Genomic DNA, 13,556 nt, shown 5'->3' with positions numbered 1-13,556 from the left:
AAGCATAGTTGCCCTGAAATGCTGAATTAGGAAAATAAGGTTTCCCACACTCATTAAACACATATTTTTTACCAGATAGCTATTACATGCCAGTTTCTAAGAAATTGATTTAGCAATGAATAGGAGCAAACAATCTCTACTTTTATGATGCTAACATTTCAGTAGTTGGACACAGACAACGATTAAAATATAAAGTATATTTGATGGCAGTAAGCGCAAGAGAAAGAAAAGCAGGAAAGGAAGGTAGAGAGCTGCAAATTAGTAAGAGGAACCTCAGTGATAGGGTGTCACTGGATCAGTGGTCTGGAGACAGTGAAGGATGGAGCCATGGAAATAATCTGGGAGAACATTCCAGGCAGTCCAGCGCAAAGGCCTACATGTGCCCAGAGAGGAACAAGTGAGGTGCAAAGTAACAGGGCACAGACCGGAAAAGCAGCAGAGAACAAATACAAAGACAGGAGACCTAACGCTGTGGCCATGAATGCGATGGCGAGCCACTGGAAAATGAAGAAGAGAAACGGTAAGCTCAGACTGATTTTCTAAAGAATTCTGCGAGTGGCTCTGTGAAGAATGGAGGGTGGACAGTAAGAGCAGAGCAGAGAGTTTTAAGCTAGGCTATCAGAATACTCTGGGTGAGGAATGGTGGCAGCGTGACCAGAGCGGCAGCACACAAGGTGGTGATAAGTGGTCGGATTGTGGACATATTTTTAAAGAAGAGCCAACAAGATTTGCTGATGAATTAGATACAGAGGGTAAGGCGGGGTCGGGGGGAGGGGTCAGGATGACTCCAGGTTTTTGGCCTGAGCAACCGGAAAGAGGAAGTTGCTACTTGCTATGACAGAAAACTGCAGGAGGAGCTGGTGTTTTGGGGTGTCTTAAGTTTGAGATGCTTATTAAACATCCAAGTTCAGGTGTTAAACAGGCAGCTGACGTACAAGTCTTGAGTTCAGAAGAGTGGTCCAAGTTGGATAAAGAAATTTGAGAGTCATCAACACAGAAATGCTATTCATTCAAAGTCATGAAACTGGAAGGGCCCCTAGGGAATGAGTATAGACAGAGGAAAGAAGAAATCCTAGGACTGGGCCCTAAGGCATTCTCACAGAAGAAGCTGAAGAGATGGAGAGGGACAGGCAAAGGAAACCGAGAAAACATCAATCAGCTGGAAAGCAGCAGTGCTGTGAAAAGGCTGTAGCTAAAATACTTCAGACGACAGAAGGACCACCAAGTCATAAAAACAGCCAAATGGGCAAAACAGTAAGTCTGAGCTCCTTAAGGAACAGTCCTGCTGTGGTGACTACATCACCCAGACACTGGATTAATAACAGAGCAAAGTTAAATTTTTTTAAATAAGCATTTAATGCACAAGTGTTGAAATGAGGATAGTATCCCCCAAATACTGCACAGTTCAAATGAGGAAAGGAGCAAAGGGAAGTTCGATAATTCATTCAAACAACAAATACTGGAAAAAAAACGCCAGACACCAGGAAACAAGAAGAAGAGCTGCTTCACTGCCAAGGAGGACATATTTATTCTGGGAAAAACAAAAGTAATCTCAGTGCAGCGTGAAACATACTATGAAAGGGTTAACAGAGGAGCATTATAATCAGATACCACCTGCCCTAAGTTCAGCTTTGGAAAAATAAAGCAAAAGAAACATCACATACAAAGATCAAGAGGCAAAGGGCAGCATGAGAGTCAAAGACAGATTCTGAGGAAATAAAAGGGATGAGGAAAAAAGTTACATAGGGACCAGACTGCGCGGAAGGTCTGGGACGCCATTCTCAAAGTCTGGTACTGCATCCTAAGGTCCCTGGGGGAGCCATCGGAGAAGCATAAACTAAACAGAGTAGGTCACTCAAGCCACAATGTGAACAGCAGGACGTAAGAGGGCGGGGCTGAGCAGAGAAAAGTCACTGCTATACCGAGAATCCAGACAAGACATGACAATGACCTGCAGGACCAGCAAATGCTGCAGGACCAGCAAAAGAGAGGGAGAAATGAATGTATCTGAGAAGTCTCACAGCTGAAGCAACAGCACCAGATGAAATACCAGGAATATTAGTGTAATAACACTTGAGAATGCTTTCCAGTATCTGGCTTGAGGGGTGTCATTCAATCAGATCATCTTCTTCTGATCCTGACAGAATCACAAGATGGAAGAGGATGATATAAATTTTAGACATGCCTGTGGGTCACCCAAACAGAGATCCCTTGTAGGTCACTGACTATGGGCTTGGACTCAAGGGCCCAAGAAAGGCCTTGGCTACTAATAAAAGATGGAAATCAACAAAAAAGAGACAATGGAAGCCAAGAGACTCAATGAGATCACTCTGAGAGAGACTACCCAGAAGGAAAAGCGAGCTGAGAGTACAGAGGTACCTACAAAGATGACCGAGCACATCAAGAGGCAGGACGAAAACCACAGGTAAAGGCGTGTATTATGAAAGACGATGGAAGCAACGTTCATGAGGAGAGGTAACCCATGTCAAATGCTGCAGGAAGTATCTAGACAAAAAGGCAATCTTTTAGCAGAAAACCATCAGTCAGCAGAAACTGCTGATCATCTTGAAAATGGCTGTTCTGGTGTCAGTGGGCAGAGAGAGAGAAAGTGGAGGCTGCAATACTGAAGAAAACTCCTTTTCCAGATCAATCTAGTTTTTAAAAAGTGAAAGCTTTATTACAGAAATCTGTCAAACCACTGAATATTAAAAATACTGTTAGATGGCACTTTCTGATGAGACATACCAATACAGACAAAACGGCCAGCACACAGGGAAAGCAAGCTGCAAATTTGCCAGAGGTTACAAAAGCAGCTTAACTAACAGAAAATGAAGAAGTTACTTGCTTTAAGACAAGCTCCCATTCCTAGTATAGGAAGTCTTCAGTATATACATTCTGTAGTAGAGCAAGCTTACAGAATTGCCATCTCTAAATTACAAGGTGACAAATATAGACCTGGCTAGTGTAGCTACTAACCTTTCATGACTTATGAAGGCTTTCAGTTTAAGTCAGATAGTCTAGGTCCCTGGGATGGGTTTGGTTCTTAATAAAACTAAAGAAACAATTTATTTCCCCTAAGACAGGTGCCACTGATCTAGAGACACAGCATTTATAAAATACAGTAAAGTGCTGGTTTTCAAACTATGTTTCATGAACATACCTCTAGAGACTACAGCTAACCAACTACAACTCATCGGTCCTGGCTGAGTTAGACCCCTCCTGACTAAGAGCAGTTGCTCTTCCATCTATGTCGGTGGTTCTCAAACTTTCCAGGCATCTACCTGCACCACCTGCAGGGCTTCCCAGTCACAGGGATATACCTTCTCCCTACAGCTGCTGATTCGTGGGTCTGGGGTGGGACTCAAGAGAGTACACTTCTAACAAGTTTTCATACGATGCTAACCTAGTATTAATAGTAGCATTGTGAGGAAGATGTTGCTTGAAAGAAAAGGAAAGTTTTTAAAAAGAAAATTTTATAAACCTCATACAGAAATTTAATAATTAAATAAAGATTAGAGGAGTAAGAATATACAATAGAAAAGTCAGAGAGAAATATCAAAAGCAATCATTAAATGCACTGTATCAATACTAATATTCTGAGAGACACAGCTTTAGAAGCAATCAGGTAAAATGTTTTTCAAATAAACAAACTTACAGTATCTCAGGGTTCCACAATGGGTCCCCTAAAATTTAAATAATATGCTAATTAAATAGCACATTTCAGACTTAATATGCAATTTCTAGGTCATTCTCTTAAATTCCACCATGATGACTATTAAGTTTGCATAGAAAGAAAAAATATCCATGCCTATTAAAGATATGAAAAATCTCCAAATTATACTAAAACAAAGGGAATGTATCCTAACTGGGTGGAGGTGGGGAAAGAAAGATATGGCTGTCTTTGGGTCTCAAAGGAGATTAACAGCATACAGAATATCTAAGAAATGTGAAGCTTATGCTCACTGGTGGCAACCCTAGAGATGTTTTATCCTCTATTTCTGCTGTGATTGCATCAACCGTCTTCTCCACTCCCACATCAGAGGGGTATTTTTGCCTAATAATATTATGTTGACGTAGGCTATTAGGAGCATCCTGCAAAAGTCTGCAATTAAGAAAATATTTTGAAAACAAACTTGTAAATCTTTGGACTGACAACCAGAAGTAGTGGAATACTTACCAAGATATATACAACCAAAGCCACCTTGGCCAATGGGAGACCCCAGTTTCCACTCCTTTTTGGTCATATCAGTGATTATCTCCCCGGCTGCAAAATGTTCTGCGAGACGTCTCTTTGCAGGGCCCTGTCTTCCAGCCTGAGCCGCTTTTACACGAGGCATTTTCACTATAAAACAAAGCAACACTCAAAAATGTTTTCACTGAGGAAAGCTTTCTAGGCAAAGATGCTATTCAAATTCCTACTTACTCCGAAGTTTAAATAAAGGACTCATAAGTGCTGAATTCTGTTTATCTCTTAACTTGGAAGGGGAAGCAATAAGTAACATGATCCATGCAATTACTTGCTAGAAAATATTTCAAGTTCCAGTGGTATAAAATCATCAATGACTAAAAATGCTATTTAATGCTAACAGTGTATGGGGGTGGTGTGTAATTTCAAACTCTAAGAAAAACCTATTTTAATCTACTAATTGAAAAATATTTAAAACAAACAGTTTTTAGGATTCTATAGTTCCTTAAAACTATATTATAGATACAGTAAAGAAAGAAAAGAGATCGATAAAAGCTGTAAGGTAGTCTGTAACATCTGAAATGGCTATTCAGATAAACGATGTCTGTTAAGACTTGACAATTTATGTAAGTAGTTTGGTTTTGAGCCTAGATATTCTAAATACATACACACCACATTAGACTGGAAAATTTAAGCAAGTATCTACCCACTATCAATTCTACCTACACAAACTCCATTTATGCAAATGCTCTTTATTAATTTACTGGGAATTTTTAAATTTAACTTTTCCTGACAGAGTACTGATATATATCTTCATTGTCTATATCCTAAGTTTTCAAAATAAATGAATGTCAATTAATATCATATCAATTAATTCTCTTAATGTATCTGTAATCATTAAAAGTTTCCTGAATGGCATTTCAGTGCAGCCGTTAACAGCCCACATTCAAAACATCAAAAAGAGGTGATTTTGACAACTACAGTTAAATAGATTGAGTATAATAACTAAAACACACAGTACTATCAAATACTAAAAGGAATGCCTTCTAAATTTTATCCAACTTTATCAAACCACCAGAGTGATATCCTATTAATTTCCTTATAGCAGTCAAGACAGTTTAAATGATTTAATTAGAGAAGATTCCTGAACTTGAAAAAAAAAAAAACCATGAAACTACAAAATGAAAGATCACACCTACATACTAATCAACCCAGGATGACCAGCTCTAAGACACAGCCTAGTCTGGTAAAATTACTGAAATTAACAATAGGAGAAAATATTCTTTGTGCTTCCAGGCCAAAAAGAAGATATTCTGTAAGGAAAGTAAAATCATATTGTCATCACAATGACAGCAACACTTTATGCCAGGAAAAAAGGGAAGTAACATATTTAAGACTCAAGGAATGAAAATACAAACCAAAGAGTCTATACTCAATTAAATTTCAAGTCTAAAGACTTCAAAGTGTTATCAACATAGAAATGGGGGAAAGGAGTAAGAATCCACAAGAAAACAAGCCTCAGATATCCCAAATGACTAAAGAAACGTCACTGTAAGAACTGACAGTGAGCAGTAAATAGATAATTATTTGCAGAACTGAGTCTCAACAAGGGTTATAAAGGAGATGATAGACTATATAATAGGTATATGTTCTGACAATGCAGACATAGCACAACTGCAAAAAACGGGAAAACAAGCTGAAAAAAATCAACTTTCGCTCATACTGTGGTGATCCTTGGTTTTGTTAACTAAGGATATTGTAGGCAGACATGGAATAATGCAAATGAATAATTATGTGATGTTTTAATTTTACCAGTGCTGTGTCCTTAAAAAAACAGGATTCAAATATGGAAGAGGATGCAGATGATAGAAGAGGCAGGATTATATTTCGAAGTATTGTTTTTAATTCAAAAGGTATTTTCTCTTTTACAGAAAGAATATATATATAAACACACAGAGACATATACCTTGGTATTCCCAAGCCCCATTCATAAATAAAGAAGCTTAGAAAAAGAAACAACACAGTAGCAAACAAAGAGCATTCCTAGTGTACAAACTGTACTCTTGAAATACTATTTCCTGTTAAAATGGTGCCTTCAACAAATTACTGATTTCAGGTGTGGAGCTAGAAATGTACAAGATAATCTTGGAAGATCTCGTCATTTCTAGATGTCAAGGACGCTATCAAAAACTACTACAGTTATGTCAAATATGTCTAAGGAGTCAACCTGGAAGATGCTACCACTAACCAAAGATGAGCCAATTTGAGTCAGTAAAGATAATAACCATAATGGATTAAAACACATAAAATGGGTAAGTCGAAGAGTTTGTAACAGTAAGAAAACTTAAGTGGTCACCTCCAGAGGATAGCAAGAAACCACTCAATTTTGAAAACCAGTGAATAAAGGGAAACAATCAAGCATCCATCCTTCCTTTCATATATGAATTGTACCACCAGGTAACCAAATAGAAGATGAAGAGAAACTTCTCCTTACACAGAAACATTTCAGCTAATAAGTGAGTAAGAATGGTTTTAACTTAACACCACTTCCACCTCCTAATGAATTACGGGATCCAGGCATGGAGCACTGATAGACACCAACATCACAAGGAGAGAACTATTCAGACAGTACATGCCTCCTGATAAAAGAACACGCCACTAGCCATGAAAAAATCCTGCCAAAAACAAACAAAAAATAAACAGACCCTGAATCTGATTCAGCCTATCAAGTCACAGGATATGAAGGGGCCAGAACAATATGATAAACTATGACACAGGAATGCAGTCAGCAGAATTCTAACTGTGGGAAGGAAACCCTTATGGCGCATATGTTCCCACTTCTTCAACAGATACAGGAGGGAAAAAGAGACGGGGGAGAGGAAAACTAGGTTTAAAACACTTTAAAACATATCTAACAAAATCTGGCAAATCTAAACCACAGTGTTGAGGGATACACACCTGAATGATAAAACTACAAAGAGAAGAAAGCAATTACCATAAAAGCTGGAGGTGACTCTGGGGAAGCGTAAGAAAGTCAGGATTTGGATGGGGCCCACGGTGGGCACATTTTTCTTGACACAAGTGGTGGTCATGACAAAAGTTCCCTCTGATTCCTTATGTCTGTATGTGCATAATAAGGTTTTCTGAATTGTGACATATTTTATGGTTTTTAAACTTTAGAAAAAGACTGTTCCTATAATTAACAATCACCAAGAGATCAAAATTGGAAGTCTTTCATACTCCATGAGCTTGGTCCAATCACACACACACACAAAAAAAAAAAGAAAGAAAGAAAGAAAGAAAAAATAAGATTCCCAAGTAAAACCTGTACTTCATTTCCTGTGAACTATTGGTGGCCTTTTGCTTTTTCATTCACAGGCACTCCTTATACATTCTATACGTATTAAAGAAATGAGCTCTTGGCATTGCAACTAATCGTCCCAATTTATTTGTCTTTTGACATTGTTTATTTTCAGTTCTGAAGTTTTATGTCATCCTTAGAAAGACCTCTCCCAGGAAAATTACTTTTTTTCAAACATCTCCCATGTTTTCCTTTAGATATCTTATGGTTTCATAAAATTCTTTGCTAATTTTTTTGTCTGTCTACACTTATACGGGTCTAAGATATGAGGTGGGAATCCAGTTTTTTCCCTTTTAGTCAGTCATCCATACACATCAGGGAGCTGCACAAGTATTGGAGAAGCTCACTCCAGTGTTCTCGCCTGGAGAATCCCATGGGCAGAGGAGCCTGGTGAGCTACAGTCCTTGGGGTCTCAAGAGTCTGACACAACTTAGCAACTAAACCATCACCATATATATCAAAAAAACCCAAGTAAACTAACTACAGAAAACAGTTCATATAAATTGCATAACGTAGGTCCTCTGCATCACCAGTTTATTTGGAATGGAATGGAATGGAAGGTTGGTTACTAGTTAGTATTTGCAACTAACCTCATCCCTGGGTTAAAACTTCCCTCATACCTCTATCTACTCCACGTGAATGTGAAGAAGTCACTGAAATATATACTCTGCTGCTCTGACAGAAAGGGGCCACTACAACACAGAATTTTCTTTAGAATAATCTTAACTGAAACTCCTTTCCTCTGGTGCCTTTTTGTGGAAAAAGATACGATGGTCCCCCTCCGGGCAGTCCTACAATCTTAGATGGGCCACAGACAAACAACAGCCACGCCAGTGCTCAGAGCTGGCTTCTGCTGGGTGTGAGAGGGCAACAATGACAGTCGATTAATAAATAAGCATCTGGTCAACAACCTTTTTAAAACATTTACTTTTAATTGAAGGATAACTGCTCTGCAATGTTGTGTAGGTCTCTGCCATACATCAGCACAAGTCTGCCACAGATACACGTGTGTTCCCTCCTCCTTAAACCTCCCTCCCATCCCACCCCTCTAAGTTGTCACAGAGCCCCAGTTTGAGTTCCCAGAGTCATAGAGCAAATTTCCCCGGCTATCTGTTACATATGGAACAACCTATCTTTTAAAATGTGAGGACAAACAAAAGACTTAAACAAATGCAGCTGGTTATGCTCATTTCATAAAAAGACTTTAGAAGTTTGTCTTCTCTTACCACAATATACAGAGTTTAAACAGCATTTAAATTATCTATTCCTAAAAAGTTGTGAAGATCTGCTCTGTGGATGCAGAAGGCAATGGCACCCCACTCCAGTACTCTTGCCTGGAAAATCCCATGGACGGAAGAGCCTGGTAGGCTGCAGTCCATGGGGTCACTAGAGTAGGACATGATTGAGCAACGTCACTTTCACTTTTCACTTTCATGCATTGGAGAAGGAAATGGAAACCCACTCCAGTGTTCTTGCCTGGAGAATCCCAGGGACGGGGGAGCCTGGTGGGCTGCCGTCTATGGTGTCGCAAAGAGTGGGACACGACTGAAGCAACTTAGCAGCAGCAGCAGCAGCACTGTGGAAGCCTGACAATACCAAGTACTGGTAAGGATGCGGAGCAAAAACATTTCAACCACACTGAAAATCTGTTGTGAGGAGCTGCAACCCGACCCAACAATTCCTCTCCTGTGCACATACCTAAGAGAGATGGATACACATCCACCAAACCCACGTTAAAGGATGACAGCAGCTTTACTCAGAATGGCCAAACACTAGAAACCCACATGTCCATCAACAGGAAAACAGATACAATAAAATAGATGAACTACCGGAGACATCACTTTGCCAACAAAAGTCAGTATAGTCAAGATTTGGTTTTCTCAGTGAGAACTGGATGTGAGAGCTGGACCATAAAGAAGGCTGAGTGCTGAAGAATCGATGCTTTGAACTGTGGTGCAGGAGAAGACTCTTGAGAGTCCCTTGAACTGCAAGGAAATCAAACCAGTCAATCCTAAAGGAAAGTGAAAGTCGCTCAGTCGTGTCCAACCTTTTGAGACCCCATAGACTGTAGCCTGCCAGGCTCCTCTGTCCATGGAATTCTCCAGGTCAGAATACTGGAGCGGGTAGCCATTTCCTTCTCCAGGGATGGAACCCAGGTCTCCCGCACTGCAGAAGGATTCTTTACCATCTGAACCACCAGGGAAGCCCAAGAACACTGGAGTGGATAGCCTATTCCTTCTCCAGGGGATCTTCCCAACCCAGGAATTGAACTGGGGTCTTCTGAATTGCAGGCGGATCCTCTACCAGCTGAGCTACAGGGAAGCCCATATCCTAAAAGAAATCAACCCTAAATATTCATTGGAAGGACTGATACTGAAGCTAAAGCTTCCAATACTTTAGCCATCTGATGCAAAGAGCCAACTCACTGGAAAAGACTCTAATCCTGGGAAAGTTTGAAGGTAAAAAGAGAAGGGGGCAGCAGAGGATGAGGTGGTTAGACAGCATCACCAACTCAATGGACATGAATTTGAGCAAACTCTGGGAAATAGTGAAAGACAAAGGAGACTGGTGTGCTACAGTCCATGGGGTCGCAGAGTCGAACATGACTCAGCGACTGAAGATCACCCACCCAAATGGTATGTTGATAGAAGGAGGCCAGACACAAGACGACACACTCCATGATTCGTCTCATGAATCCGTGATGTACTAAGTCACTTCAGTCGTGTCCTCCTCTTTCGACCCCATGGACTACTGGAACCCAGCGGGTTTCCCTGTCCATGGAAGTCTCCAGGCAAGAATACTGGAGCGGTTTGCCATTTCCGTCTCCAGGAGATCTCCCCAATCCGGGGATCGAAGCCGCATCTCCTGAGTCTCCTGCACTGGCAGCCAGGTTCTTTACCGCTAGCGTTTCACCTGCAAAGCCCACGCCGTAATGACAGAAGTCAAATAGCAAGACCACTGAGTCAGAAGGTTTCTGGGGCTCTGGTCATGCCCCATACCCCAGTCTGGGTAATATCTACATTGTATGTTCACATCATTAAAATTAATCAAGTTATACACAGGACTTATTTCATTCTATTTTTAAATTTATGTAAAATTAACAGCTGATTACACAAACCTTAAGTGTTATTAACAGTCAGGATCCAATCAGGAGTTAAAATGCATAAGTAACTTAAAAAAACTTATAATAAAAAATTATTAATTTCTAAAAGGTACTATTGACTATTAAAAGGGGTAAGAGAACTCTAAGGAAGAGCAGAGGCAGGGAGCAGGTACAGTCTACAAGATCAAAGGAGAGAAGACAGAAAGGAACTCCTCACTCGATGGGCTGTGGGCACAGCCCACTGGGCGGCAGAGCCCTCGAGGGCGCCTGCCGCACCCAGGACTCCACCTGCTGGGGTCCTGGTGGAAACAAGAGAACTGCTACTGGGATGCTAAACAAAGCCGTGGAGGATAAGCATGCTTTGCTCACCCACGCTTTAAAAGGGGTGGAGGGTGGGGACCAAGCACACCGCAAGAGCAGGAGAAGCCCCTTCCCCACTCTGCCTAGCAATGTCCCTCCCTCACCCTCTACTGACTAACCTAACATTGTTCTGGAAAGGAAAAATGCTTCCAGGGTCTAGTTCAAGCATCATCAACAGAGCGAAGAAAGATGCTTATGGAATTGAAAGGCAATGAATTGATAACCTGCATAAATGTTCACAAAGGCTGGCAAGTCTGTGTGTGCGCACACACATGTGGGCACCAAGCACACTGGAACGTTCTCACTCAGCAAGTGTCCCTGGGCCCTCTTCTGCCTCCAATCCAGACCTGATCAGGCCTCAGACCTCCCCTCCTGGCACCCCCTACACCCTGTCTGACCTGCACTCCACTTGGTCACTCCTCTTATTCTCTGGTTCAGAGTAAAAGACGGCTCCGAGCTTCAGAGAATATGAAGTCTGTGTGTCTCAATCTCCTTGTCCTTTTAAGAGGATTTCTAAAAAGAAGAAAGGAGAAGTACTTAAAATCAGAAGTCTCTGGTCAAAAACTAATAAATAACATGACCATAAGCACCTGCCTCAGTAAAGAACTTAAAATATTCATTGGAATTAAACAATTGCTTTAGTATATTATAGGTTTCTGTTAACAATGAAACCAATACCTACATTAAGGTTTCTATTAAAAGAATAAACCAGAGGGAACAAACCTCCACCAAATTAAATCTTTCTGCATAATTTCTGCCCAGCTGGAGCAAAGCAAATCCAAGTTATGATGCCCAATCCAAGAGAGAGATTTCAAAGAAAAGAAAGTTCACTGCCACTAACCATTACATAATCTGACCACTTCTTCTCCCATTGACATTAAATGAAATTCACATTCAAGTAAAAAGCACATGAAAATGTAAAGCAACACCACCCTTTACTGAAATCATTTGCTGGTATATTCCATATTAGCATATTCACCAAAACTTAATTGTAAACAGAGTAATTATGGTACTAAAGTTATTAAATACACAAAGCAAGCTTGGAACTATACATATTCAAATAGAATTTCAGTGGCAGATCAACTTTTATATTTGAAACAATACCCTAATTAATAGTCAGCTCTGATAATAAAATGGTCCTCTGTTTTTCAGATAACATTCCAAAAAAAGTTCCGCTATGAATATTAAAAGAAAGTTTTGTGAAAAGATTCTTAAAATTTCAAGAGCTATATTTATCACAATATGGTACTGTATTTAGACAACCGGCATTTTCCAAGTCCTGGATTCAAATTTGGAATTTTTTTTTTAATCCTCTGTTGAAGAGAGGGAAAAAAAGCTTGAATGAATCCAATAATGCTGCTTACACTCAATGAGCTCTGAATTCATCATATCCAAACTGGGAAATTACAATGCTGTATAAAGCTTGTCACATATCAGATGACTAGCCATACATTTTCCCTAAAATAGGTGTGTACTTGAGTTTCTCTGAGGGGATCATATATTTTTATGAAATTTTCTTTAAAGTCATAAGTTCTCTGACGCTTTTAAACTGCACAGACACGCTGATTCAAGGATAATTTTGAACAACCTGGACTATTCACCAGGCCATTAACGTGGTACCAACACATTGCTAGCTCTACTCTTTGCAGCAGAGAGCACTTTCTCGCCCCCACTCCCCATATACACTTGCTGAAAATATTTTCCATACACAAAGATCTAGCTCTTCTGCAGTCAGACATGACCTCTCAAGTCCTGTTCTTACTGCGTATTGCATTTGATAAATGTTCCCTGTAAGTTTATGAGCTCCCTAACTACGAGACCTGTCTTACAATCACTGCACTTGGTAAGAATTCAATATATGTGTCAAAGTATGCAGCAAAAAGGTTAATAAGTTATTTTTTCCTCAAGTACCTGACATCTAACTTTATGCTTAATATACATCCAAATGGAGAGGACAGTGCCACTCCTTCGAAAAGCCCAGCAACTGAAATCCATATCAAACCCTATTTAGTCTCCTCAAAACTGTAATTCTCCTCCCTAACTCATAATTCTCAACAGAGGACCTCATCTCCTAATTTAGAGAAAAAAGCCAGAAACTTCAAAGGGAGTATCTCTATCTTTCCAAGACTCAAACCTACAAACCACCTGCATCCACTTCAAGTCCAACTCTGCCTCCATCCTGTCCTCCAACACCAGCTCCTTCACCTGTATCCCATGCCCTTCTACTTCCTGACTGAAACTATTAACTAACCCTCCTCTCAAACATTCAACAGCTCCCTCAACTAGAGCCTTCCCATCAGCTCTTAAATATGCTCATGACATGCCTATTAAAAAAAAGAACTTTTTAATTCCCCTCTGCTATCATCAGTACCAACCATCTTAAACTTACCTGTTCTTACTAATGTACCCTTTCGCCTCAAGTCACCACAACTCACTCCACCTGGATCATGAGTCCACTCGACCAAAACCCAAGTACCCTTCGAATCACCTCATTCACTCTGCTCATTCCCCAGCAGCACTCAACACTGCTGTTCACCCTTTCTCTT

General features: G+C 40.2%; 1 protein-coding gene across 10 annotated transcripts in view; it reads right to left on the bottom strand.

Annotated features, from left to right (window-relative positions):
• Positions 1–13,556, bottom strand: part of VRK1 (VRK serine/threonine kinase 1) — a 78,951-nt gene that overhangs the window by 42,185 nt on the left and 23,210 nt on the right. For 7 of the 10 annotated variants that reach the window (XM_042235462.2, XM_042235461.2, XM_060401469.1 and 4 more), the window contains one exon: positions 4,178–4,342. In XM_042235462.2, the coding sequence (XP_042091396.1) occupies positions 4,178–4,342 (165 nt within the window). Of the gene's footprint in view, positions 1–4,177; positions 4,343–11,408; positions 11,524–13,556 lie in introns of all 10 variants that reach the window. The other 3 variants (XM_042235463.2, XM_015102042.4, XM_060401470.1) reach the window with 1 other exon arrangement.

Source organism: Ovis aries, chromosome 18 (assembly GCF_016772045.2).
Source record: "Ovis aries strain OAR_USU_Benz2616 breed Rambouillet chromosome 18, ARS-UI_Ramb_v3.0, whole genome shotgun sequence".
Taxonomy (NCBI): Eukaryota; Metazoa; Chordata; class Mammalia; order Artiodactyla; family Bovidae; genus Ovis; species Ovis aries.
Note: the sequence above shows the minus strand (reverse complement) of the source record. Positions and strands in the feature narration are given on the sequence as shown.